Raw genomic sequence first — 26,495 nt, forward strand, 5'->3', positions numbered from 1 at the left:
TCGCAATACCTTTCTATTGAGAAAGGCAAAAAGGTGCAAAATCGGCAAAGTCCCAAAAAGTCGATTTTTATAAAAAAAATTTTTTCGAGATAACATAAAATCTCGACGTTTCATGCATTTTAAAGATGTTTTGCATCAAAAATACGAATTCGATTTCTGAAATTTCATGAGGTCTCCCCTTTGAAAAAAAAATTTTGAGTTCCGGCTTATATAGGGTGACCATATGCGGCGTGTAAAAAACCAGGACAGTCGAAAGGGGACTGCCTCCCCCCGTTACCTATCAATCGACTTCGAGAGAATTCGATCACCGTGCTTTTTAGGATTTACACACACACGCGAAGTTCTTGCTACACCACCACCAGAAAAAGTTTCATGCTGTTGTTGGAGAAATCGGAAATCCTGAATTGAGCAAATGAGACGAATTATTATGAAATCGTCTGTGCATGAACAGGCGAGGAGTTTTCAGCACTAAATTCACGTCATTGAAGCAAAGCAGAAACATCAACGGTCACAAGTAGCCATGCCCATGCGCGAAGCCATGTTAATCACTTAGTCCGCTTTTACTCGGTTTATCGTTTTCGTCCATGCTGTCCTCTTGATGTTGAATGGGTTTTCCTGATTACCTGGTTTGAATCGTTTGTGGGACCAACGGGTCGCGATCGTGTATCCGTATTTTTTGTCATTTATTTCATTGTCGGGGTGCTGGCAGTTTATGGGTAAGTAGCATCACAATGATCGGACACGCTGTGTGTAGATTAGACTGCCCAGAAAAATGATGAATTTTTGAAAACTCAATCGGCCCACCCTTGAGTCGATTCCTAGTCCCACCAGGAGTACTTGCACCAAATTTGAAGCAAATCGGACAAGTCTTACTACCGGACCAACGTGCCTGAAGTTTGTATGGAATTTTTCAACAATTTACATGGAGAAAACTCCCTAGTTCGCATTTTTGCCACTAGGTGGCACTGTATACATCGTATTATCACTGTAAATGTCTGTAACTTTGTCAAAGACTGCTAGTCAATCCGACTTTGTTAAAAGAAGTTATTAAACTTTTAACGAAGTAATGTCTGAGTCAGTTTTGCATGGGGCCTGGCAGTGCATTAGGGCATTGCAAAAAAATTTTTTTTTTGAATTCTCAAAGGCCCCCCCTCTCATATTGTGACAAATGTCAAAGTAAGCTCAGATGCCAAATTTCACATCATTTGGACAATTTTAGACCCCCGCCCACTTCGCTTGAAATTTTTTGAAATTGGTACTATGGGAAAATATGGAGGAAAAATGCATTAAATGCTATAACTTTTGAAGTAGCAATCAGAAAATAAAAAATTATACCTTTTTTGGAAGGAAATAATCTTAGTATTTGAATGGAGATACACTTGTTTCTAGAAAAATACGGAAAAGTGGGGTACTGGGTCATCTTGGCCCCAAAATCCCCTATTTTTAATGATTTTTCTGCTCCGTGATGCAAATCATACATATTTTGTAGTTTTTCTAATGTAAAAAAATCTCAAAAATCGAACGGAACCCTTTTGACCTTAGTACGAATACGAGAAGTTGGGGTAAAATGGCCTTTTGACATTCATATTAAACTTCATCATTTTCTCGTAAATATATCTCTATTATTCTTCACTCATTTTTCATAAACTATACCTTGTTGAACGTGGAAAATCCTTAGGATTATAACAAAAATAGATTCGTTACCGGTAAAATTCAGGAACATCAAATTATCGGACATATAGTGTCGATTTCACATTTTTATCATAAAATCGCACATATTAACTCCATTTAACAACAAAATTCTTATTTAATTTACTACATTTAGTGTAAAATATGCTTAGGGATCACATGAGAAAAGTTTCATTCCTGGAAAAATAGGAGAAGTTGAGGTATTAGGACAAATAATGAAAAAAATGAGATTTGTAGAGTAAATATCAAAAAGTTTGATGTTTCTGAATTTTACCTTTAACGTTTTTATTTTTGTTTTATTCCTTAGAATTTTACACGTTCAATAAGTTACATTTTATGAAAATTGATTGAAGAATAATAGAGATATATGCATGAGAAAATGATCAAATTTAATATGACTAACAAAAAGCCCTATAACCCCAACTTCTCGTATTCGAACTAAGATCAAAAGGGTTCCGTTCGATTTCTGAGATTTTTTCACATTAGAAAAACTAAAAAATATGTATGATTTGCATCACGGAGCAGAAAAATCATTGTAAATAGTGGATTTTGGGGCCAAAATGACCCAGTACCCCACTTTTCCGTATTTGTCAAGAAACAAATATATCTTCATTCAAATACTTAGATTATTTCCTTTCAAAAGAGGTATAAATTGTAATTTTCTGATTGCTACTTCAAAAGTTATAGCATTTAATGTATTTTTCCTCCATATTTTCCCATAGCACCAATTTCAAAAAAATTCAAGCGAAGTGGGCGGGGGTCTAAAATTGTCCAAATGATGTGAAATTTGGCATCTGAGCTTACTTTGACATTTGTCACAATATGAAAGGGGGGGCCTTTGAGAATTCAAAAAAAAATTTTTTTGCAATGCCCTACAGTGCATGGTTGTGTATCGGTACTCGAGTCCCGCGAACTAAACATTTTTGTGAAAATATGGTTAGATGTAGCTGAATAGTATGTTTACAATAATTGTAGTAAATAATACAAGCTATGTTTTGGTTAGAAAATTTTAGTTCTACCTGTGACCGCATAGAGGGCGCCACCACTAACTTTTCATAGAAGAGAGATAGAGTATCAAGATGTTCGGATGAAATATTGAAAAATACCTACTCTATAACTTTGTAGAAGACACCAAATTTCTATTTCTCTCCGTTGAAAAGTTAGTGTTGGCGCCCTCTATGCAGTAACAGGAGGAACTAAAATTTTCTAACCAAAGCATGACTCGTATTATTTACTATAATTCTTGTAAACATACCATTGAGCTAAATCTAACGATTATTTCACAAAAATGGTTAGTTCGTGTGAATCGAGTACTGATACACAACCATGCACTGTTAGGCCCCATGCAAAACTGACTCAGATATCACTTCGTTAAAAGTTTAATAACTTCTTTTAACAAAGCCGGATTGACTAGCAGTCTTCGACAAAGTTGCAGACAATTAAATTATCTTTCTTATTTTCACTTACAGTGCCACCTAGCGGCGAAAATGCGAACTGGTGGGTTTTCTCCATGTAAATTGTTGAAAATTTCCATACAAACTTCAGCCACGTTGGTCCGGTAGTAAGACTTGTCCGATTTGTTTCAAATTTGGTGCAAGTACTCCTGGTGGGACTAGGAATCGACTCAAGGGTGGGCCGATAGGGGTCATTTTTTCCTGTCACTCTAGTGTAGATTCTGTTGTTCCAGCATTCGTTGGTGGCTGAGTTGCAACTCCGGTTGTTGGTGATTTAGTTAATGTTGTTGGGTTTGCTCGCAATTGATGTTGTTTCATTCACTAAATTTTGATTGCCGAATATCAGCAAAATTTTGCTGAATTTTGCCTTGCTGAAATATCAGAAATACTTCAAAAAAAATATTTCGCTGAAATTATAGCAATTCAAAACTGTCAAAATTTGCTGAACTGTCAGTTTGATTTGCTGGAACTCAGAAAAATTGCCATTCTTTCACTGATTGTTCAGCAATCAAATTCTAAAGATTTGCTGATTTTCGTCAAAATAATGGGCTTTACTAAAATCAGGAAAACAAAAATTGCAAAGCTGAACTATTAGCAAATCCAGTTTTGCTGAAAAGTTTTAGCAAAATATTTTGCTGAAACAAAATACAAAAAAATTGTGTGTAGGGATCTGTCCTTTATATGTGCACAGCGTGATTTGAGATTTGCTTACACCTTCTATTTCGTATTGAATGTTCAGGTATGAAGGAATAGGTTACGTAACTCGCATTCTCACGATACGAACATCATTGATGGATATACCTGGAAAAAAGTTTCTCCAGGTTTCAAACTTTCACCGTTACGTACTACGACATCAATAGTGAATTTATTGGTTGTACGCGGGGATAAATCGTGCAGACGCACACCAGTCTAATCATCGTCAATCTAAACGGGTATCTTGATTCTAACATTGTCATGCGTAACGACGTGTTGCATGTTGTTTCCCATAGCCATGGCCAAAGTTTTTAATGCTATCAGTACCGCATTACGAGTATGCCTTTATAAATTGTTCCACTTCGCGAACACATGGGCGGATTGGACAAACGACTACTCTATTGTATCGAAGATTGTTCAAATTTTGCTGCTGAGTTTGAATCATCTTTAAATAAACGATCGATACGATACGATCAATGAAAGTAACGGTGCATTATTTTCCACACTGGCTTGGGACAACTGTTATTTTTTCGATTGCTTTGCTGGCGCGGTACATATAGACAGGAGACTGTATGTAGAAACGTTCGTTTGATTCACTGCACTGTTAACAAGCAGCGCGATTATAGCTTCCGATCCGATTGAGATGAAAAAGTAGACTGATTAGGAACTGGTATTGATCCTAAAGGGGTTCCATAATTACCAGCTCGAGAGAGCACTCAATGAGGCTTTTTCCACGACAGTTATTGTTGTTTTGCCATTTTCCTTTTTATGAAAGGGACTTCTAGTAAAACGAAAAACTGCCACTTGCAAGAGAACTCTAGAAGAAGCAGAATCGCCACTTCTAGTAAAACGAAAAACTGCCACTTGCAAGAGAACTCTAGAAGAAGCAGAATCGCCACTTCGCAGAATCGCATTGCCGGTCGATGACGAACAACTACTGCGAGACGTCGTTCGTGCTGCTCTCGAACACCCACATTCCAGGAAATGACAGCTACTATTACAGCGACAAATCGGTCACACACCCCTAAGTAAAATATAAGTTTAAGCATAAATTTAAAAGAAATGTTATGCTGTACATCGCCATATCGGACAGAGGGATTTCAAAACCGTGGTTCAAGCCGAGCGGTCTGGCCATCAATCAACAAGTGTACCAGGAGGAGTGTCTTGAGAAAATTCTTCTGCCGTTCTTGAAGGAGCATCATTCGATTGGGAAGTGCGTCTTCTGGCCAGACAAGACGTCTTCCCATTACGCCAAGAAGACACTGAGCAAAAAAAGATACCGTACCTGCCGAAAGAAAGAAACCCGACTAACTTGCCCCAGTGCCGTCCCATTAGGGTTTTTACGGCTCCCTGAGTGCTTTAATGTATAACAACAATTGGCGAGTCAAGGATACGAAGCAGGTTTACCACCAGGATCTGAATTATATTCGGAAGAAGGACGTCTGTGCCGTCAAGTGCTCTTGTGAGAGCATCGCGACTAAGTTGCGTCGTACGGCTGACCAGGGCCCCTTCTCCAATATTCATTGACGTTATTTTGAAGAATAAACATTGTTTTTAATAAAAAATTCTGAATTCGTTGAAGAATTTCTTTTTTATTTTTCAACAACATGACTGAAAAAACTCATTTTTATTGAACACCTGTTATTAGGCTTACAGGAGAAAAACCAGGACAAATCAAGCTTTTGCCTCGACTTCCCAGGACACCAGGACAGTCAGTGAAAAACCAGGACATGTCCTGGGAAACCAGGACGTATGGTCACCCTGGGCTTATATGGGAATTTCATATGTGACCGGATGGTTTAGTCTATATTTCCGGAACCATATAAGCGATCCGTACGAAATTTTATAGACATCTATGGGGATATTATAGCTATCATTTGGGACTAAGTTTGTGAAAATCGGCCCAACCATTTCCGGGAAACTGATGTGAGTTCGTAAATTTTGAAAGATGGCCGCTTTTCCCGGGCACTTCCGGAACCGTTTATGGTGGTCAATGTAGTCAACGAAAGTTTGGTTGGCCGTCGGTGACCTAGAACAGCAAATTTAAGTTGTTTGAGAGACATTTTAGCGAAATTTTTACCTTTTTTGCTTTCATCGGAGTATCGGTTTGAACCACAATTTGCTATGTGATCGCACGCCACAACCTGTAACTCCGGAACCGGAAGTCGGATCGGGATGAAATTAAATAGCCATTTACGGGGACGCAATACCTTTCATTTGAGGCCAAGTTTAGTCGAATCGGTCTAGCCATCTCCAAGAAACCGATGTGACTGTTATTCTGAATTTAGATACTTCCGCCGGGGCTTCCGGAACCGAGGATGGTGGCCAATGTGGCCAAATAGACTTTGAATGGATGTTAGTGACCTAATACTACAAATCGAAGCAGTTGTGGTCATATTTTGGAAAAAATTTCACCTTTATACATTCATTGCAGAATTTATTAAAATCGACATTTTCTGCGTGTTCGTACTTATCACCCTGTAAATCCGGAACCGGAAGTCGGATCCATTAGAAATTCAATAGCAGCCTATGGGAACGTTGCACCTTTCATTTGAGACTAAGTTTGTCAAAATCGGTTCAGCCATCTCTGAGAAAAATGAGTGATATTTTTGGTCACATACACACACATACACACATACATACATACACACATACATACACACACAGACATTTGCCGAACTCGACGAACTGAATCGAATGGTATATATCACTCGGCCCTCCGGGCCTCCGTTAAATAGTCGGTTTTCAGAGCAATTGCAATACCTTTCTATTGAGAAAGGCAAAAAGGTGCAAAATCGGCAAAGTCCCAAAAAGTCGATTTTTATAAAAAAATTTTTTTTCGAGATAACATAAAATCTCGACGTTTCATGCATTTTAAAGATGTTTGGCATCAAAAATACGAATTCGATTTCTGAAATTTCATGAGGTCCCCCCTTTGAAAAAAAAATTGAGTTCCGGCTTATATGGGAATTTCATATGTGACCGGACGGTTTAGTCTATATTTCCGGAACCATATAAGCGATCCGTACGAAATTTTATAGACATCTATGGGGATATTATAGCTATCATTTGGGACTAAGTTTGTGAAAATTGGCCCAACCATTTCCGGGAAACTGATGTGAGTTCGTAAATTTTGAAAGATGGCCGCTTTTCCCGGGCACTTCCGGAACCGTCTATGGTGGTTAATGTAGTCAACGAAAGTTTGGTTGGCCGTCGGTGACCTAGAACAGCAAATTTAAGTTGTTTGAGAGACATTTTAGCGAAATTTTTACCTTTTTTGCTTTCATCGGAGTATCGGTTTGAATCACAATTTGCTATGTGATCGCACGCCACAACCTGTAACTCCGGAACCGGAAGTCGGATCGGGATGAAATTAAATAGCCATTTACGGGGACGCAATACCTTTCATTTGAGGCCAAGTTTAGTCGAATCGGTCTAGCCATCTCCGAGAAACCGATGTGACTGTTATTCTGAATTTAGATACTTCCGCCGGGGCTTCCGGAACCGAGGATGGTGGCCAAATAGACTTTGAATGGATGTTAGTGACCTAATACTACAAATCGAAGCAGTTGTGGTCATATTTTGGAAAAATTTTCACCTTTATACATTCATTGCAGAATTTATTAAAATCGACATTTTCTGCGTGTTCGTACTTATCACCCTGTAATTCCGGAACCGGAAGTCGGATCCATTAGAAATTCAATAGCAGCCTATGGGAACGTTGCACCTTTCATTTGAGACTAAGTTTGTCTAAATCGGTTCAGCCATCTCTGAGAAAAATGAGTGACATTTTTGGTCACATACACACACACACATACATACATACACACACACAGACATTTGCCGAACTCGACGAACTGAATCGAATGGTATATGTCACTCGGCCCTCCGGGCCTCCGTTAAAAAGTCGGTTTTCAGAGCAATTGCAATACCTTTCTATTGAGAAAGGCAAAAACAGTTACTTGTGCGCATTGTCTGAACAACAAAGGATACCGTTATTTTTATTCTTGCGTGACCTATCATGATTAGGGTTCGTCGCGGTGCGGATGTGGGCGGTAAATGGATTGTCCGCACCGCAACCGCAAAAAAATAATAAAACCGCACCGCTTACCGCAACCGCACTTTATTTACCGCACCGCACCGCGCGGTAATGCGGTAAATGCGGTAAAATTTTTATATTTTTAAAATTGGTGTCGAAAAATTGTACATTTGTGTAACCATATATAATAAAATGTTATTCTTATTCACACGAAATTTAACTTTAAGAGACTCCTCAGAATGTAATGTTTATGAAAAAATCAACTTTTGCATTTTCTATTAATAAAATTCCATGCATTTTAAGGCAAACATTATACATTCAAAAACGTTCTACTGCAGTAATAGGAAAACTATTATTTTAGCAACTATTCATTTAACTGAAAAATGTGGAATAAAAATATAGTAAGAAATGAAGTTGCATATTTTTTTCATTAAATTTTCATATTTTCAATATTTTTGACATATGAAAATGAAATGGATGATTTTCGCATTTACGTAGTAAACCACCTTTCATTCTTAACGGAATTTCACCAAAAAAAATTTAAAGTCGAAATACCAGTACTTCTATATAGTAGCGCATATATTCCAATACAGTGAAATAAAAACATATTGTATTTCATTAATAAGATCGACGCCATATTTGACAAAAAAAAATGTCTATACATTACATCTAATCAGGAGTCCGGTCTCAACCGGCACACAATTATTGAACATTAGAAAAACTGCAAAAAATGTATGATTTGTGGCATACAGCAGAAATGATTTTTAAAAATAGGGGGTTTTACGGACAAAATATCCCAAAACTCTAACTTCCGCATTCTTCAAGAAACAGATGTATTATCATTTTAAAACTAAGATTGCTCCCTTTAAAATGAATTAAGTGTAATTTTCTAAAAACTGGTTCGAAAGTTCTAGCATTTAATATATTTTCCTCCAATATTTTGCCAAAGAGTCAATGGCAAAAACTTCAATTAAAGTGAACGGGAGTCAAACTATGTGGTATTTGGCAACAAAAGCTTTAAAAAAGCTACAAAATAGTCGACTGAAAAATATTAGGACCTAATTTGGTGGAAAATTATAGTAAATTTGAATGGAAGTACGCGAAAAAAGTTATGTAGCATTATGCTATATTTCACCCTAAGGAGGAAAATTTGGTAAACACCAAAATTTCTCACTAGGGTGAAAATTTGTTGGTAAAACCAGTCTTTGCACTTGAGGGCACAAATCCTTATTTCTTACACAGTTGCGTTTGGCTTCGCCTCATCAGAAACCGACACTAACTTTTTGTCGGAATAGATTAGCGCCGGCTTGACGCAAATCCATTAAAACTAAAACACACTTTGTGTTTTAATCGAACGACTGATCAAACGTGACGTCCCGTCCGAGCAGAAGTTCTGTTCATGCCGATGAGACACAGTGAAGCCGAGACTTGTCTTGGCTTAGCAGGCCTATTCGAAAGCACTATGCTATATTTCACCCTAAGGAGGAAAATTTGGTAAACACCAACATTTCTCACTAGGGTGATCACGTTTGATCACGTGTTTACCAAATTGATATCGAAAACGATTCATAATTCCACGATTTCCAACAGAAATCGAGAGAAGTGATTCACTTTTAAATTGGATTTAAGAGTAAACATGTATTGTTTTTAAATGATTTAATAATTTTGTCTCTATTTGGATCTTGCATTTTATGTATTTGAAAAGGTTAGTTTGTGAAGTTTTACTTAGAAGTATAAAATAACTAGTCCAAAATATGTAGTAAAAATAATAGCGTCAAAATTTTTCGGACACAGCTAGATTTTCTTTCTTTATCAATTATAATAATCAAAATTATCACTTTATCATTTTTTTTGCGGTGCGGTTGCGGTAAAACCGCGCGGTAAAAGCTCTTTCCCGCACCGCATCTGCGGGAAAAAGTGTCTTGAGATTTTGCGGTGCGGGTGCGGTAAATACCGCGCGGTTGCGGTAATTACCGCAACCGCGACGAACCCTAATCATGATGACTGAGTCTCATCAACTAAACGTGATTGTTCGCCCTAACACATTGGCCATTGACTTCAGGTCTTTTCGCATAAGACCTAGTATTCGTGATGTGGAACATCTGCTGAAGGTGAAAATGCAGCTTCGGTTTTCGGTTCACCTCCATACAGCTTGAGCACATCAGGCATGCGGTGCTGATAACCTTCAACAAATTCGCCCAGGCAAAAAGATTCATTTCGCAGAACAACTTAACACACGTGCTTGTTTGTGACAACGCTGAAATCAAGATCCCTATATACATGGATAATGGAAATATAGAAGTTAAATTACACGATTTATCTCCACTTACTTGCAAATTGGCAATTAAAAGATTTATGTCGTATTTCGGAGCAGTGGAATCTATTACGGAGGAAACATGGAGAAACTACTTCCCAGGTATTTCAAATGGTGCCTTTGTGTTAAGAAAGCGGGTAGACCAACCCATTCCCTCTTACCTTACCCTGCAGTACAACACAGAAGGGGGTGATACCTTTACACAGCGAACTCTTTGTACATATGAAGGACAAACTAAAACGTGCCAATTCTGTGAACAAACGGCGCACTACGGACAACCCTGCCCAGAAACTGCTAAGGAAAGCTCAGTTGCAGAAAAAATGCCAACACCCAATGCCAGCCAGTCCCAATATCTTTACCTGAACCACAATCGGTGGCCAAATTTGTGGCTGCAGTTAAGGCAATAATGACAACTGCAAACGCTGCGTTAAGTAATTCGAATGTAACAACTAATACCACCAGTGAAGAAGCTACCACCAAGGATGGAGTGTTCACATTCGTGACCGACAAGGGCAAGAAGCCAGGAAGAACATCTGATCGCGAGTATGAAAGCAGTAATCAAGATGATGATACGAACGTAAACGACAACGAGAGAGACGTGGATAACCCTGAAGTTGACGAAAGAAGGAACATCTTCCCGACGCGAAAAAAGATCTCTGCTCGCAATAGCAAGTTGCGCGCACGGGATCTTACAGGCTCAAAATAAAATGTATTGCAATTTTTATTTTTTACATGTTGTAAATATATAAAAGACCCATGGCTCCTCTAAGCTAACGCATTGAGCCGTGTCATATAAACGAATTAAAAAAAATATATGGATGCTTGCTTAGTAATGATCCGTTAAATACTTACATGTCTAACAAGCCGACCAGAGCCAAATTTCCCACGGCAAGGAGATCGTCGCCGGCGCTCAAGTGATCCAGTTTGTGAGAGGAGTACTGCTGCACTGTTTTGAGTCAGACTATTTCCACTGAACACATTATCGTCATCTATGCTAAATATAAGTTCATCATCGTTCCGTTTTATTTGATTGAACGAAGCTCCATGTTTTTTTTTGAACGCATTTGATTTAGATGGCTCTCCTAATCCTAATGCCATTCCCATAACTAATAGTTGAATTTCATCGTTTTCTGGAAGATCCAATTTAAATCTAATGTCACATATTGCACATGGTGTCATTGCCCTCAGTTTGAAGAAGATAGCTTGTAGTAGTCGTTGGAAATGTTTTGAAAAACTTATGTTTGATTGATTCATTGGCAGTTTTGCACGCCAAACTTGCGTGAACATTTGTAAATTGCGAACTACTTCTATGTCATTCAATCCCGGAACTGTTTGAGTATTAACAACATCGAAACCCCTAAAAGAAAAAAAAATAAAATTTGTTTATTATGTAGTTACTAATTACTTACTCCGGAGGGCATGGCTCCATCAGAAGAGATATTATCTCCAAGTCGTGTAAATCATCTAGTTCTAGCACACATGCCTCTTTGCTGTCATGTGTTAGATCGATATCCAATGCTTCTTCCTCTGAGTCATCGGAATCGTTTGGCTGGGCTAAACTTCTGGTATTGACGGTTAACTCATTGGGGTACTTAAGCTGACAAAATTCTCTATTTTTTTCCACCGTATTATGAATAGATGTTTGCAGCTCATTTAATTTATCAGAATCGGCCCATGAATTTCCTGCTAAAATTTTTGGCAGAACAGATGGAGGAAGCGCAGATAAATACACGGCGGTTCCTGTAGCCACTAGAGCCATCATCCTCTCTCCAACAGCAACAGATGTTTTTATACCGAAAATCGCATTCATTCCTCTCATTTTTAGTTTGTTAATTAGTATTTTGTGTAGTTCGATTTCAAGAAAAGGTAGTGCATCTGACATTTCCTTGGCATTTGATTCTCCTTTAAGATCACGTTTCGATCTGCATACGTGAGCTTGTATTAGAATCCCTCTTCCATTAACCTGAAGATAGACAATATGAAAAAAATGATAATTATTTTTAGATTGCATGTGGATCTGTCAAAACCCACTGAGAAGTGTTTCAACATCTTCCATGGGTCCCACTAAATTTCTGTTGGATGACAACAACGCACAGTAGTAGGGAGTTGCAAGAACGCAATTTAGTTATGGAATTAATGTTTCGACTTCGTCTCATCAAAATCCCACATACACTTAGCGATAGGACTAAAAAACGGAGATACAACTTGTGCTCCTGAGTAAACCTAGTCAAGCGTGATGTCCCACAAGAAAAAGAGTTCATTTTTAAACCTCTGCCAAAAAAAACACGCTTCGGGGGATGGGCCACAACTCCGACAACCTTTAATATTTTTACACTTCTTACAAAAAAAAATGTATAGGATTCGCTCAAACTTTGAGGGCCTAGCCTCATATACCAATCGACTCGGCTCGACAAATTGAGACAATGTCTGAATGTGTGTGTTTGTGTGTGTGTACAAAATGTCATGTAATTATCTCAGCAATGGCTGAACCGATCTTAATGAAACTAGTTTCAAATGAATGGCCTATTTGATCATTTAACACTATTATTTTTGTTTTTCGATATGTTGTTTACTTTCTGAGATATGGGTGATTTTGTCAAAACACGGCTGGTTTTCGGCCGATAACTTGCATAACTGCACAGCCGGCATATAGCATTATCGTTTGCTCTATATGCGTATATAAAGCTGATATAACGCGTACATGCTTCAAGGACATTTAAAGCATGTAAGCTTTATATGTGCATTTAAAGCCATTATAGAGCAAATAGAAAGCCGATATAATGCTATTGCAATGCTGTGGGTTTATTCGTTATGCAACTCCTCTTGAAGATTATATTCGGCATATTTCATTTCAATCGAACATATGCGATATAGTCCAGGCAGTAAACGCAGCGAACTTACCGTGAAGGACGAGGTAAGGTACCTCAGTTCGAGACTTACTAAAGGTAATTTTCGTAAAATATTCGTTTCATGTGAGAACGAAAACCTATTAAAGATATTCATTACAATGCATTAGAAGAGCGTCAATTACGGTTTTAAACAGAACGTTTTGTTGCGACAGAGCGCAATCTGTGCACATGCCCCCGCCGAAATATTATCTGTGATAAAGTGCGCCAAATAAAATAAAGCCCAGTCCCGTTCAGCCACCGCCAGCGGCGGTCGGTTGATCATCGTCCAGCACTGTGTATTATTTTATTCTTTCGTATCACAGTCCGTCTTTTGTTTCGCCAATTTGTGTTTCGTTTGATTGTGCTGATTGAATATCGGTAGGCAGGAATAGGTTCTACGTCCCAGGGTTCTACCGCTACGATCGATCATATGGTGCCGTGACCAGGATACCGCTGTACCACAACAACCTGCCGACCGCTAATTCAAATGGATTTCATGTGAGGACAATCGGTTACGGATCTATTTCGCGTCACTTCAGCTATGCCGGTGTAGGCAAGTATGCAGCCGCTTAGCAATATCATCCCCCTGCGGAGCTAAGCCGGTGTGGGCGTACTTGCAGCCGCTTAGTGGAATGCATTACTCCAGCGGGATCCCAGTTGCGCGGATCGCAACGTCCCCATCACACAGCAAGTGCTCCGTCGAAGTAAATCGCTGAACACCATCATGTCACCACAATGGAATGCCACTGTCCAAATTTACAACAATGGAAGAAACGTTTAGAAGTTCAATTTCAAAGTTCCGCAGTTCTCGTCATTTGATTTAATTAAAACCCAATCGTGTAGTTCTTGATATAAAACGTTCGTTTTGGTGGGGGAGTATGTTGCGGCAGAGCGCAATCTGTGCACATGCCCCCGCCGAAATATTATCTGTGATAAAGTGCGTCAAATAAAATAAAGCCCAGTCCCGTTCAGCCACCGCCAGCGGCGGTCAGTTGATCATCTTCCAGCACTGTGAATTATTTTATTCTTTCGTATCACAGTCCGTCTTTTGTTTCGCCAATTTGTGTTTCGTTTGATTGTGCTGATTGAATATCGGTAGGCAGGAATAGGTTCTACGTCCCAGGGTTCTACCGCTACGATCGATCACGTTTTATTTTAAAATTTTTCCTTTTTGCTCATCGTACCGAAAGGAAACATGAGAAATGGTTTTAAAGCCATGGCGGACAATGACAGCCAACTGAAGCTTTTTAGTAGCATTAGTAGTGCCAATATAAGGCTTTCAAATTTGACATTTGTACGCTGGTGCTATATAGTAGCATTAGTACTGCAGAAACGAACTGTCAATCTCTGCACAGTAATAGCACTATATTTCGCCTTGTCTGGCATAGTACCAGCATTAAATCAGTATTTAGGGCTTCACAGCTCTTTAAGACAGCTTTATATGTGGATCTAAAGCAGATAATAGGCTACGTTATAATGCTTATTGGTTACTTGGTTAGATCTAATAAATTGAGAATGTTGATCACTGTTGTCAATTCAGGAAAGAATAATCTTGAGTATTATTATTTGATCGGGGGCGTTAATGTGATTATAACATTGAAATAAGACTAGAAGTTCATAATCACGGAGAATCGAAACAAGGTGTGTCAACTCTACTAGGTCGAGAAGTAAGGCTTGATCCACAATTTACAATTTATACATCGCAAAGCTATAAAGAAACGCATAAAACTCATAAATGTTAACTCTTACACTGCATAATAGTGATATTTTCATGATTGAACAACACTTAATATCCTATTTATACCAATTTAAAGAAAATAACGAAAACTTACATTTGCTCATTTTTTGTAGTGTGTTTACCGTAAATACTCAACCACTCATTTAACGTAGTTGGCGTGTATTGGAAGGTTTGTGGGCACGATATAAATAAAACAAATGCATTAATGTATTATCCCTAACGGTACTATTTCGCTAGTAATGGGCACTGTTTCAACTCTCCTCTGTTTCAAATCTCCTCGGTTTCCCCTACTTAAGGACTTATATGCGGATTGAGAAAATACAGGAATTCTCAGCATTTCCCCTATACAATATTACAAAAAGCTTATTAAACAAACTTTCCCTAATAAGCTTGTGAAAATTATAAAGTACTTGACAATTTTAAATTCTATTATTTTTTAATAAACGGAGTAAAACCGTCGCTCCACAACGCAGTTTAATTGTGATGAGCATGATCTCTCGAATTGCTGAACTGAATATTATAGTATAGGCATTAGTTTTTAGTATTCTTTACAGATTTAACCCACCCAGATTTAAATCGCGCAAATGGCTCTGAATCAGACCCGCTTAAGACGATTTCGCTAGATTTTCAGAGCAGTGTGAACCCAGTGCACTAGCGCGGAGCACGGAAGCTTGTCGAAGAGTTTCGCGAAAAAAATGTTCCATAATAATGATTTTCCGTGACGAGATATGAGAGTTCATTTTAAATATATTCTTTGACATTAGGATTAGCAATAATAATTCAAACCAAAGATACTACTGGAAAGTCACTTTTAAAAAAAAGTCGATATAAGTAAAGTTTGAACTATGCACGCATGTACTTCAGAGGTAGCGTGATATCGAGAAATGAAATTTCAGTGCTTGGTTCCCAGTCCCGTTGGAAATTTGAGTAAGTGATATTAAAAGTATACACTTCGAATAGATTCAAAGAAAAAAATCGATTTTTTTGGCCCAGCACTTAAGGAAAATTCAGTTGATTGAAGAACTAAGATATGTTTCTAAGGGAACCTTCTCCTGGATTCGGCGGAAAAGCAAAGCAATATTTGAGATTTTTTTGTGGAAAAATGATGAAACATAAGAACTTCTGGTTTTGATCTTTTATTCGTTATTTATCCATAATCAGAAAATGATTTTTTTATTCGAAAATTTAAAATAGCGGCTGACGTTTTTCTCGAAAACAATGTTTTTTTTTCTAACGGGCTTGTTCTATTGATCTGATTTGCTTTATCCAAAACATGTTTGGAAGTATATACTTTTTTGTATGACTTATACGTAACATTTGTAAGTTGCGGTTATGCCACTACTCGGGTTTTTGTTTGCCCGGTGGACCCTTTTTGTCCGGGCGACCTAGGTGCTTCTATCAGAATTTTGGATTTTCGTATACAAACAAAAAGGTAAACAAACAAATCTAAATTTACCGACTTTTATTCCACCAAATCTCCTCTTTGCTGCACTCTGTCGATGAAGCTGATCCCGATCAGGAGAAAATAATTGGCAGATAACCCGAACATACTATTTTCTGGTACCATACCAAAACCTGGTATTAATTGATTATTAATACCTCATTGAGGTATTACGCAAGTATTGAAGAAACATTCTTCAATACCTGCATAATACTTCAATGAGGTATAGTACTTTATTTTAGTATTATTTATGCATTCCAGTGAGTTTTACATTCCAGTGAGTCAGCATGGTTTCTATCCTGGACGTTCGGTGGAAACCAATCTAGTGAGCTTTACGTCATTTTGTATGGATAATATGTGCAAAAAACTTCAAGTGGATGCGATATATACTGATTTGAAATCCGCCTTTGACAAAGTGAATCACGATATCCTGATTGCCAAACTGAAAAAACTTGGCTGCACGACTAGGTTTTGTGAGTGGCTTCAATCGTATCTCGTTCATCGTCAAGTTGCTGTTAGTATTGGCACTGCTCAGTCTGATTGCTTTTCAAACAGCTCTGGGTTTCCTCAAGGTAGTACACTCGGACCGCTGCTATTTTCGCTGTTTATTAATGACGTGGCTAGTATTTTAAATCCTGGTGGCAAACTATATTTCGCTGACGATGTTAAACTATATTACGTAATTCGTGATCAGTCCGACTGCCTGGTACTGCAAGCCGTTCTGGATACTCTTAACGATTGGTGTGTGCGGAATGTGATGGTTTTGTGCATTCCTAAATGCAGTGTCATCAGCATTCATCGAACTAGGAACACCATCCCTTTTTATTATAATATTTCTGGAAATCAGCTACAACGTGTTGACTACATCAAAGACCTTGGAGTAATACTGGATTATAAGCTAACTTACCATCGTCACTTCTCTGCTACAATCGACAAGGCCAATCGACAACTGGGATTCATGTTTAAGATATCCAACGAATTTCGTGATCCTTTGTGTTTTAAAGCTCTTTACTGTTCATTAGTGCGTTCGATGCTAGAATTTGGATATTTCGTTTGGAATCCTTACCATTCTGTTTGGATCAATAGGATCGAAGGCGTTCAGAGACGGTTTGTCAGATACGCTCTGCGTTTCTTGCCATGGAGTGGTCCGCAAAACTTGCCGCCGTATGAAGACCGCTGTCGTTTGTTAGGCTTACACACCCTTGCTGAAAGGAGAATGACATCGCATGCAGTCTTTGTGGCCAAAATACTGCTGGATGAATACGACGTACCTGACCTACTAGCGCAAATGCATTTCTATGCGCCATTTCGTACTCTTCGCCAAAGAGTGATGCTTGTTCCTGAAATGAGACCAACTGACTATGTTACCAACAGTCCTGTCATCGCAATGGTTCGGAGGTTCAACGAGTTCTCCGAATTGTTTGATTTTAACCTCACCGCATCCGTATTTAGAAGACGAATTGAATCACACTAGTTTTAGGAAATTTAATTGAGACATATGTTAGATGAATAAAAAATTTACAAATACAACTACATACACAAAATATAAAATTTTATTGCATTTAGGTTTACCAGCATACAAATGGAATGGCATAAATTTTTTTTGATAGAAAACTTTTGCGCGAATGACAATATAATACTGATGAGTTGCATGAATTCGTCGATCATTAAATTAAGTTGAAAATTAAATTGAACATTGCTCTTGCGATTGTTCCATCTCAAATAGAACCCTAGAAATAGCCGCCAGAGCTAAAAATATTCAAATTCATTGAATGAAAATTGATCATATTCAGCTGCATTCATTTTCAATATTCAGTGACACAGCTGAAAATGTCAAACGAACAAATCGCCCATTCATCCATGCAGATTTTCATTCGGCTCCGATTATTACACGAAGCGGCCGTGCAGCAACGAATCAAACGCATCAAAATGTAAGCGATGATGATTGTTGCTTCATATGCTACAGCGACATTTGAAAACATTTTCCTAGATAATTAGTGTAATGAATATATTGTACGATATTCAACTGAATGAATAAGATGGATAGTTGAATGAATATTTCTTCTATTCACCGCGAGTCGCAACAGGTTCATTTTCAGCCGTCAACAAAGAGCTTCGATTATTTTTAACTCTGATAGCCGCTAAATCTTGTGCTTACGTAAAGCATTAGCAAAGTGCTGATAGAAAACAACACTGTTATATAGGACGAATTCACGATGACACATAAAAGGAACCAATCGAATATTTAGTAGCATGGTCGGCGATCTTCGTCAATTTTTTCCGTTATTCCACACCAAATTATGAAATCAATTCCTGCATAAGGGGGTAGATATTTGTTGTTGTTGAAAAAAATATCGTACTCAAAAAAGCTGAATAGCTGAAAACCTGGTCAAGTCATATATATATATATATATATATATATATATATATATATATATATATATATATATATATATATATATATATATATATATATATATATATATATATATATATATATATATATATATATATATATATATATATATATATATATATATATATATATATATATATATATATATATATATATATATATATATATATATTTCAACATATTTGTAGAGTAAAGGAACACCCTTATAAAATTTCTACAATCGGATTCCACGTTGCTCACCACAATTTTTTTCATGTGAAATAAAAAAAAATGGTATGCTAAAACTAAACACAAATATGAAAACTCTATTCTTAACTTTATCGCTCAGTCCACTGAAATTAGATCCCTTCATTTAGCCAGGCCATACATTCATGACGGAATCTTGTTGCTGAATTGACAGGTTTGATTCTAATTGGAAGAAGATTCCACTGTATGATTGCACGAATAAAAAAGTACTGTTATAATGTGAGGAGTTATGAGGTATTAGTGCAAAGTTGCCGCTGTAGGTGTGTTACGCTAGCGAACCTAGACAAATTTAAAACCCATCGAACACAATGGTTTAATGCTACTCTTAATCGATTATAAGAAATAGCTGAAGCATTTAAAATTAATTCCAAACCATAAGAAAAATAAGGTAATAAAAGTAGCAACATGAAGCATTCCCGCAGTAAGTCTTAAGTGTCGTAGCCCTGCATAGATTTTTCCACACTGAGCATTAATTTGAAAATCCCATTCAAGGTTTGATTGGAATATCACGCCTAGATTGCGAGCTTTGACAACATACTCTATTTTTTCATTGTCGATAATTATATCCGGCAGCGTGGTGCGAATCTGCCTCCTAGAAATAAACATTGCTTTGGTTTTTGACGAATTAATAGGGAGCAGATTACTCAAGGACCAATCCAGAATGTTCTTTAAATTGATAAGTGTACCTATATCCACTAAGTTGGAATCAGTTGAACAGATGTACAATTGTACATCATCTGCAAACATGTGAATTAAGCAGTATTTAAGAACTGAAGGCAAATCGTTTATGAACAATGAGAACAGCAGCGGTCCTAGAACGGATCCTTGAGGGTCGCCTGACAAAATGGTGATTGGACTTGATAAACTTCCATTTATTTCTACTGCTTGAGTACGTAAATTCAAATATGATTTTATAAGAGAAACAGCATCACGACTAAAACCAAACTGATGTGATAGTTTCTAAAGTAATTTGACGTGAGGTACTCTATCAAATGCTTTAGAGAAATCTATTAAAAGCAAAAAAGCAACACCTCTTTTATCGATATACTGGTGTATATCATCGTGTACTTTAAGTAGCGCCGAATTGGTACTGTGTCCAGATCTGAACCCAGACTGAAAAGGGCTGAGTAGATTAAACCGTTGTATATAATCTTGCACCTGAGTTTTCAAAATTGTCTCAAAAGCTTTGGACAGTGAACTTAAAATACTGATAGGACGGAGATTATTCAAACTAGATCCAGCTGGTGTTTTACGTATCGGAATTATTTTAGCGGTCTTCCATGCTCGAGGAAATTTTGCAGTTAAAATGAATAAGTTGAAAAGGTACGTTATTGGGGTGAGAATTAACGGTAAAATAATCTTGATGAACCTTAAAGGAATACCATCCATACCAATGGCATTTGAAGAAATCGAAAAGATAGCATTACAGACTTCCAGTTCATTGCACGGAGTAAATCGAAAACCATCACAATTTGATGGTGGTATCGATGGATGTTCAGAATCTCGTGTAAAGCTTTCACCGAAAAAAGCATTGATTTCGTCGCCAGTATTACAGAACTTTACACAGCTCTTAGAACCACCAGTAACGTTTAAGTTTTTGAGTTTCGTCCAAAGCTCTTTACTTGTATTGGATTATTCTGAACTAGAGGTCATATAATTAGATTTTGCTTTATCAACGAGTTGAGTTACTTTATTACGGAGTCGTTTAAACTGGAGTTGGTCAGAAAGTCTTTTACTAGAAGTCCATTGACGATATGCAATATCTCTGGCAATCATTGCATTCAAGATATCGTCATTGAACCATGGAGCATTGGATTTAGGTCGAGCAGTTCGCAATGGCACTAAACTATCATAAAGTTGTACAATATGACTATTGAAAAAATCAAGAGTTAAATCAGAATATGTTATGCTGTAAAGTAAAGACCAATTTATATTGTTCAAAGTATCTTGCAACTCCAAAAAATTGATTCGATTATAGTCTCTATACATATTTGGACGATTGCCACTGTTACGAGTTACATTGAGAGATGCAAAAATCATATCATGATTGGAGAAACCAGGGGCTGACACTTGGTTTAAATTGAGGACAAAGTTAATGTCGTTTGTAATCAATAAGTCTAATAAAGAACTTCCACCAGGATAAAAGTGGGAAGGTTCATTGTTAACGCAAAATTATCTAGAACTTCACAGAGACGTGCTGTTTTAATGCTATTTTTCTTTAGATTTGTATTAAAATCACCTGTCACAACTATCTGTTCATAATCAAGTGACAATTCGGAAAGTTTTTGATCGAGGATATTAGAGCAATCAACTTCTGGAGGAGAATAAACTACGCCTAGGAGAAATTTATCGTTGTTCACTCGAACTTCAATAAATAAATATTCAGTTCGGTCACCATTACCATGTCCCGGGTGAAAATCGGAACCAGCAATAACTTTGCAATCAAGATCAAATTTGTGATAAACACAGATTCCTCCTCCACGACCGGTTGGGCGGTCGTTTCTAAGAATGCAGTAACCATCAACGGCAACTGTTGCATCGCTTATGTTATCATTTTACCATGATTCCGTTATGCATATTATGTCCACTTTACTGTTTGTAAAACAATTTTTGAATTCATAAAGCTTAGTTAAACGCCGAGCACACAGACTTTGTGCATTAATGTGACACAAATTTAGAAAATCTTCACGTAGAGCAACATTCATAACCACGCGCGGAATATTAACAATACTTCTTTGAACTCGTGCAATATCATTAAATTGGTTAACCGACATCATCGAAGGAAAAGAACACGATCAATCGTAAAAGTATAGGCCGACCAGGCTGAAGGGAGAACAGGAGAGAAGAGAACGCTAAATCTAAGAATAGGGCAACATGCATCTCAATAACATTTATAATCATCACTACTCTAATTTTATCTACCTCGACTGTGGTTTTTGATCGCAAATTCAATCGAAAATTATAGCTACAGTATAACGATATCGGTGATAGCAGTAACAACAGCGGCAACAGCAACAACAGCAACATTCGTAGTAGATCAAATGGCACTCTCTGCGTAGCATCGTTTTGACTTTCAGGAAGGAAGATAACATGGAATGTTGCAGGAAAGAAATCACGGAGATAATGTTGGAAGGAATATAAAGAAAAGTCAAAGAAGGGTTTATTTCCGTCTACTAAAATCAGCCAACTGGTCCGAATCGAAGATTGGCTGGGCTGGAATGTCGTCGAGCGGTTTCACATAAATTGTTCCGTCCTTGGAGTACACGTTCTGAAGTTGACCGTTACGTTTCAATTTCAATGCAGCTCCCTTGATGTTTCGTGCAGCTTCAGTGAGATTTTCATTAAAATATATACGCTTGTCAACATCGAAGTCAAGATGAAGCAAACTCAATTTCTTCGCCGAAAAATAATGATGGAAAAAATCATCTTTAGCCGCTCTGAACGCAAATTCAAAAAGGATTGGCGGTGTTGCTCCTGCGGCAATAGGAGCTCGAGCCAGACGTTTCGCATAAACCGATGCAATATTAGAGTCACTGTAGCCAAGAGCTAAAGACACTTTTCGCAAGATATCATCGGTTTTCTCCCTGGGGCAGTACGGTACACCAGTTAGAATGAGATCGTTCGATTTCAGCAGCTTACCAGCAGTATCTTTATATTGTCGAACTTCTTCAGTTGTTTTTGCATGCAATTCGCTCAATTCGTTGAAATCGCGAGCATAGTCGACCTTTAGTTGATTGACTTCCTGACGCAGGGTGGATATTTCACTTAGGAGAGCCGCATTACTGGATTCTATCTTCCTCTCAATATTCGCATTCCCATCATCAATCATCTGCTTGATACGAACCAATAACTGATCAAAACTATTAACATCATCGTCGGTCTTGTCTAAATCCTCTCGCGATCGTTTTTTGTTTTGATTTTCGCTGCTGATGGATCCCAATGGCACAACGAGCGTTTGTTTATCCTTATTGTCTTTATTCATTTTTGTTAGAGCCGCACGAGTGAGAGTTCTGTTGGTGTTCATCCAAGTGAGAGGTAATGATGGTTAGGTACACAATGGTGGAATGATGAACTCAACACAGTACAATGCCAATACTGAACGCCAAGCCAGTAAAACTAAAACGATTATTTCACACCACTAGCGGTATATATATATATATATATATATATATATATATATATATATATATATATATATATATATATATATATATATATATATATATATATATATATATATATATATATATATATATATATATATATATATATATATATATATATATATATATATATATATATATATATATATATATATATATATATATATATATATATATATATATATATATATATATATATATATATATATATATATATATATATATATATATATATATATAAGCGCGAGGCCGCCTCCAGTACCAAAAATGATGACTTGAACGAAATCTACAGAGGCAACAAATGTAAGTTCTGGAATCGCTGAGCTAGCGTCGCGAATGTGAAACACATGCGAACGCTCGGACATCGGACCATCGTGTGAGCCACCGTCACCAAGTGCAAGAACAGCAGGGACTAAGCCAGGGCCTTCAAGTTTTTTTTATTCATTTCTTTTATTTGATAGGCACAAAAGCGTTAGCTTGGCGGTGCCAAATTCTTTTGTTTTTGCATTTTGGATATCTTAAAATTAGGAGGTTACAATATTGAAATTTTTTTTTTTATAAAAGAGAGAAATTTTACAGCTATTTTAAGACTAGAAATAAGATTCTATATACAAGAGAAGGGGCAAAAGTTTTTTTTTATGAAAATTTTTAAAACAATGAATTCAGTTTGATATACAAGAGGGGGAGTAGTTTTTTACGAAATATTTTACAGTTATCTTAAAACTAACAATATAGTTTGGTACAAAATTTCAGAGATGTCTTAAAACTAGGGATACAATTCTATTTACAAGGTGGAGGACTATAGTTTTAACAAAGAGTAAAAATTACAGCTATCTTAAAACTAGGAATACAGAACACAAATTTGATTTTTTAACGAAGATTTATGCTTGGTCAAGATATTCAGAGCGGGGCTTATTTCCACATCAGTGTAGCAGCAGTTGTATCAAGGACAGGGGAGAGAAGGCGTATATGGTGACCGGGAGAGAAGAGCAAAACTTGCAACTTTCGGGCAAACGAGAGATCAGCGAAACAAATTAGCGCCTCAGTCTAGTAGGTCGGATTGGCGGATGGTATACTTCGGACCCGCGGGGATCCTTCAAGAGTCATCGGATCTCGAGTCGCTCTCGCTTCAGTTTCCGTAGTGGTAAGGGCGACGGCGGTTACACAAGACAGGAGGAAACTTCTAAAAACGAGAAATAAAAGAGAGGGGCTAAATTGGGATATTTATCGCTTTTATGAAGGTATAAATAAGGGACATATAGGGGAAATCGCGAATTGCCCGAATATCACGAACTGGAACATAGGACGGTCTACCTAGTGCCCGAAGGGAATTCTTTAACTGAGACCTCAATACCCGGCGCACACCCAGACAACGTGCTCGATGTCGTGATAGCCCTCGTCACAAGCGCACAGACTGCTCTCTGCAAGCCCAATACGCCGCAAATGCGCATCCAATGTCTAGTGGTTGGACATAAGCCGGGACATTACACGTATGAAATCTCGACCCACATCCATCCCCCAGAACCAAGGCTTCGTTGATACCTTTGGGATAATCTAATGTAGCCATCGTCCAAGTTCCCCATTGCTCCACGAGGTTTTCCAACTGTTGAGTGTCCTCTGACGACATATACTAAAAAATTCTTTGAAGCAGATTGGTCTTTCGTATATGTCACCATCTAATGCGCCCTCCTTGGCTAAAGAGTCGGCCTTTTCATTGCCCGGGATAGAAAAATGAGAGGGGACCCAAACAAAGGTAATCTGGTAAGATTTTTCAGATAACTTGCGCAGAGACTCCCGTATCTTCCCCAGAAAATACTTGGAATTGCTTTTTAGGCTTCATCGCACGAAGAGCCTCGATAGAGCTGAGACTGTCCGAAATGATGAAGTAGTGATCTGTGGGCAATGTGTCGATGATCTCAAGGGCATACTGAATAGCGGCTAATTCGCCGACGTAAACGGAAGCAGGATCAACGAGCTTGAATGAAGCGGTGACATTATCATTGAAGATACCGAAGCCAGTGGACCCATCGAGACTTGATCCGTCGGTGCAAAACATTTTGTCGCAGTCGACTTCTCTGAATTTCGGTCACCATATACATTGGGAATCACTTGCGAGCGTATGTGGTCAGGGATTCCACGAATCTCTTCCTTCATGGATGTGTCGAAGAACACAGTAGAATCAGAAGTATCTAGGAGACGGACGCGATTGGGATTATACGAAGAAGGATTGATGCTCTGTGCCATGTAGTCGAAGTACAAGGTCATAAATCGGGTTTGAGAATTAAACTCGATTAGCTTCTCGAAGTTTTCAATCACCAACGGGTTCAAGATGTCGCATCGGATGAGTAATCGATATGAGAGTTTCCAAAATCGATTTTTCAGTGGTAGAACGCCCGCCAGCACTTTGAGACTCATTGTATGGGTCGAGTGCATACAACCCAAGGCAATGCGCAAGCAACGATACTGGATTCTCTCCAGTTTGATGAAGTGTATGTTCGCAGCGGAGCGGAAACAGAAACACCCGTACTCTATCACGGACAAAATCGTTGTTTGGTATAACCTCTCTTGGGTCTCCTGGGTGGGCATCCCACCATGTTCCAGTTATTGTCCGGAGAAAATTGATCCTTTGTTGGCATTTCTGTTTCAGATACCTAATGTTACATCCCCAGGTACCTTTAGAGTCAAACCAGACCCCGAGATATTTAAATGTGAAGACCTGATTGATTGTTACACCCATGAGTAGAAGCTGGAGTTGCGCCGGCTCACGCTTCCTAGAAAAGACAACCAATTCAGTTTTCTCCGTGGAGAACTCGATACCCAGCTGGAGAGCCCAAGCAGACAAATTGTCCAAAGTATCTTGCAATGGTCCTTGCAAATCGGCAGCTTTGGGCCCTGTAACAGAGACCACCCCGTCATCTGCATGTTGCTTTAGCGTGCATGAATTGGCCAGACAATCGTCAATGTCATTCACGTAAAAATTGTAGAGCAGGGGACTTAAACATGAGCCCTGGGGAAGACCCATGTAGCTAAATCGCGATGTTGTTAAATCGCCATGCGAAAAGTGCATGTGCTTTTCAGACAACAGGTTTAGCAAAAAGTTATTTAAAATCGGTGAAAGACCATGCTGGTGCAGCCTCTCTGGCAGAATGTTGATAGAAACTGAGTCAAAAGCCCCCTTAATATCCAAGAAGACTGATGCCATCTGCTCTTTGCTATCATAGGCCATTTGGATTTCTGTAGAAAGCAACGCAAGGCAATCGTTCGTCCCTTTGCCTTTGCGGAAGCCAAATTGTGTATCTGACAGTAAGCCATTTGCTTCATCCCAATTGTCGAGGCGAAACAAGATCATTTTCTCGAACAACTTCCGAATACAGGACAGCATCGCAATCGGTCGATACGAGTTGTAGTCGGAGG

At 38.1% G+C, this 26,495-nt stretch overlaps 1 protein-coding gene across 6 annotated transcripts in view; it reads right to left on the minus strand.

Moving 5' to 3' along the window:
• LOC131678572 (C2 domain-containing protein 5) overlaps positions 1–26,495 on the minus strand; it is a 1,698,126-nt gene that overhangs the window by 451,785 nt on the left and 1,219,846 nt on the right. For all 6 annotated transcript variants that reach the window (XM_058958792.1, XM_058958791.1, XM_058958789.1 and 3 more), the window contains 2 exons: positions 11,599–12,152; positions 11,042–11,546 (listed from right to left, as the gene is read on the minus strand). In XM_058958792.1, coding sequence (XP_058814775.1) covers positions 11,042–11,546; positions 11,599–12,152 — 1,059 coding nt within the window. The remainder of the gene's footprint in view (positions 1–11,041; positions 11,547–11,598; positions 12,153–26,495) is intronic.

This window comes from Topomyia yanbarensis, chromosome 2 (assembly GCF_030247195.1).
Source record: "Topomyia yanbarensis strain Yona2022 chromosome 2, ASM3024719v1, whole genome shotgun sequence".
Taxonomy (NCBI): Eukaryota; Metazoa; Arthropoda; class Insecta; order Diptera; family Culicidae; genus Topomyia; species Topomyia yanbarensis.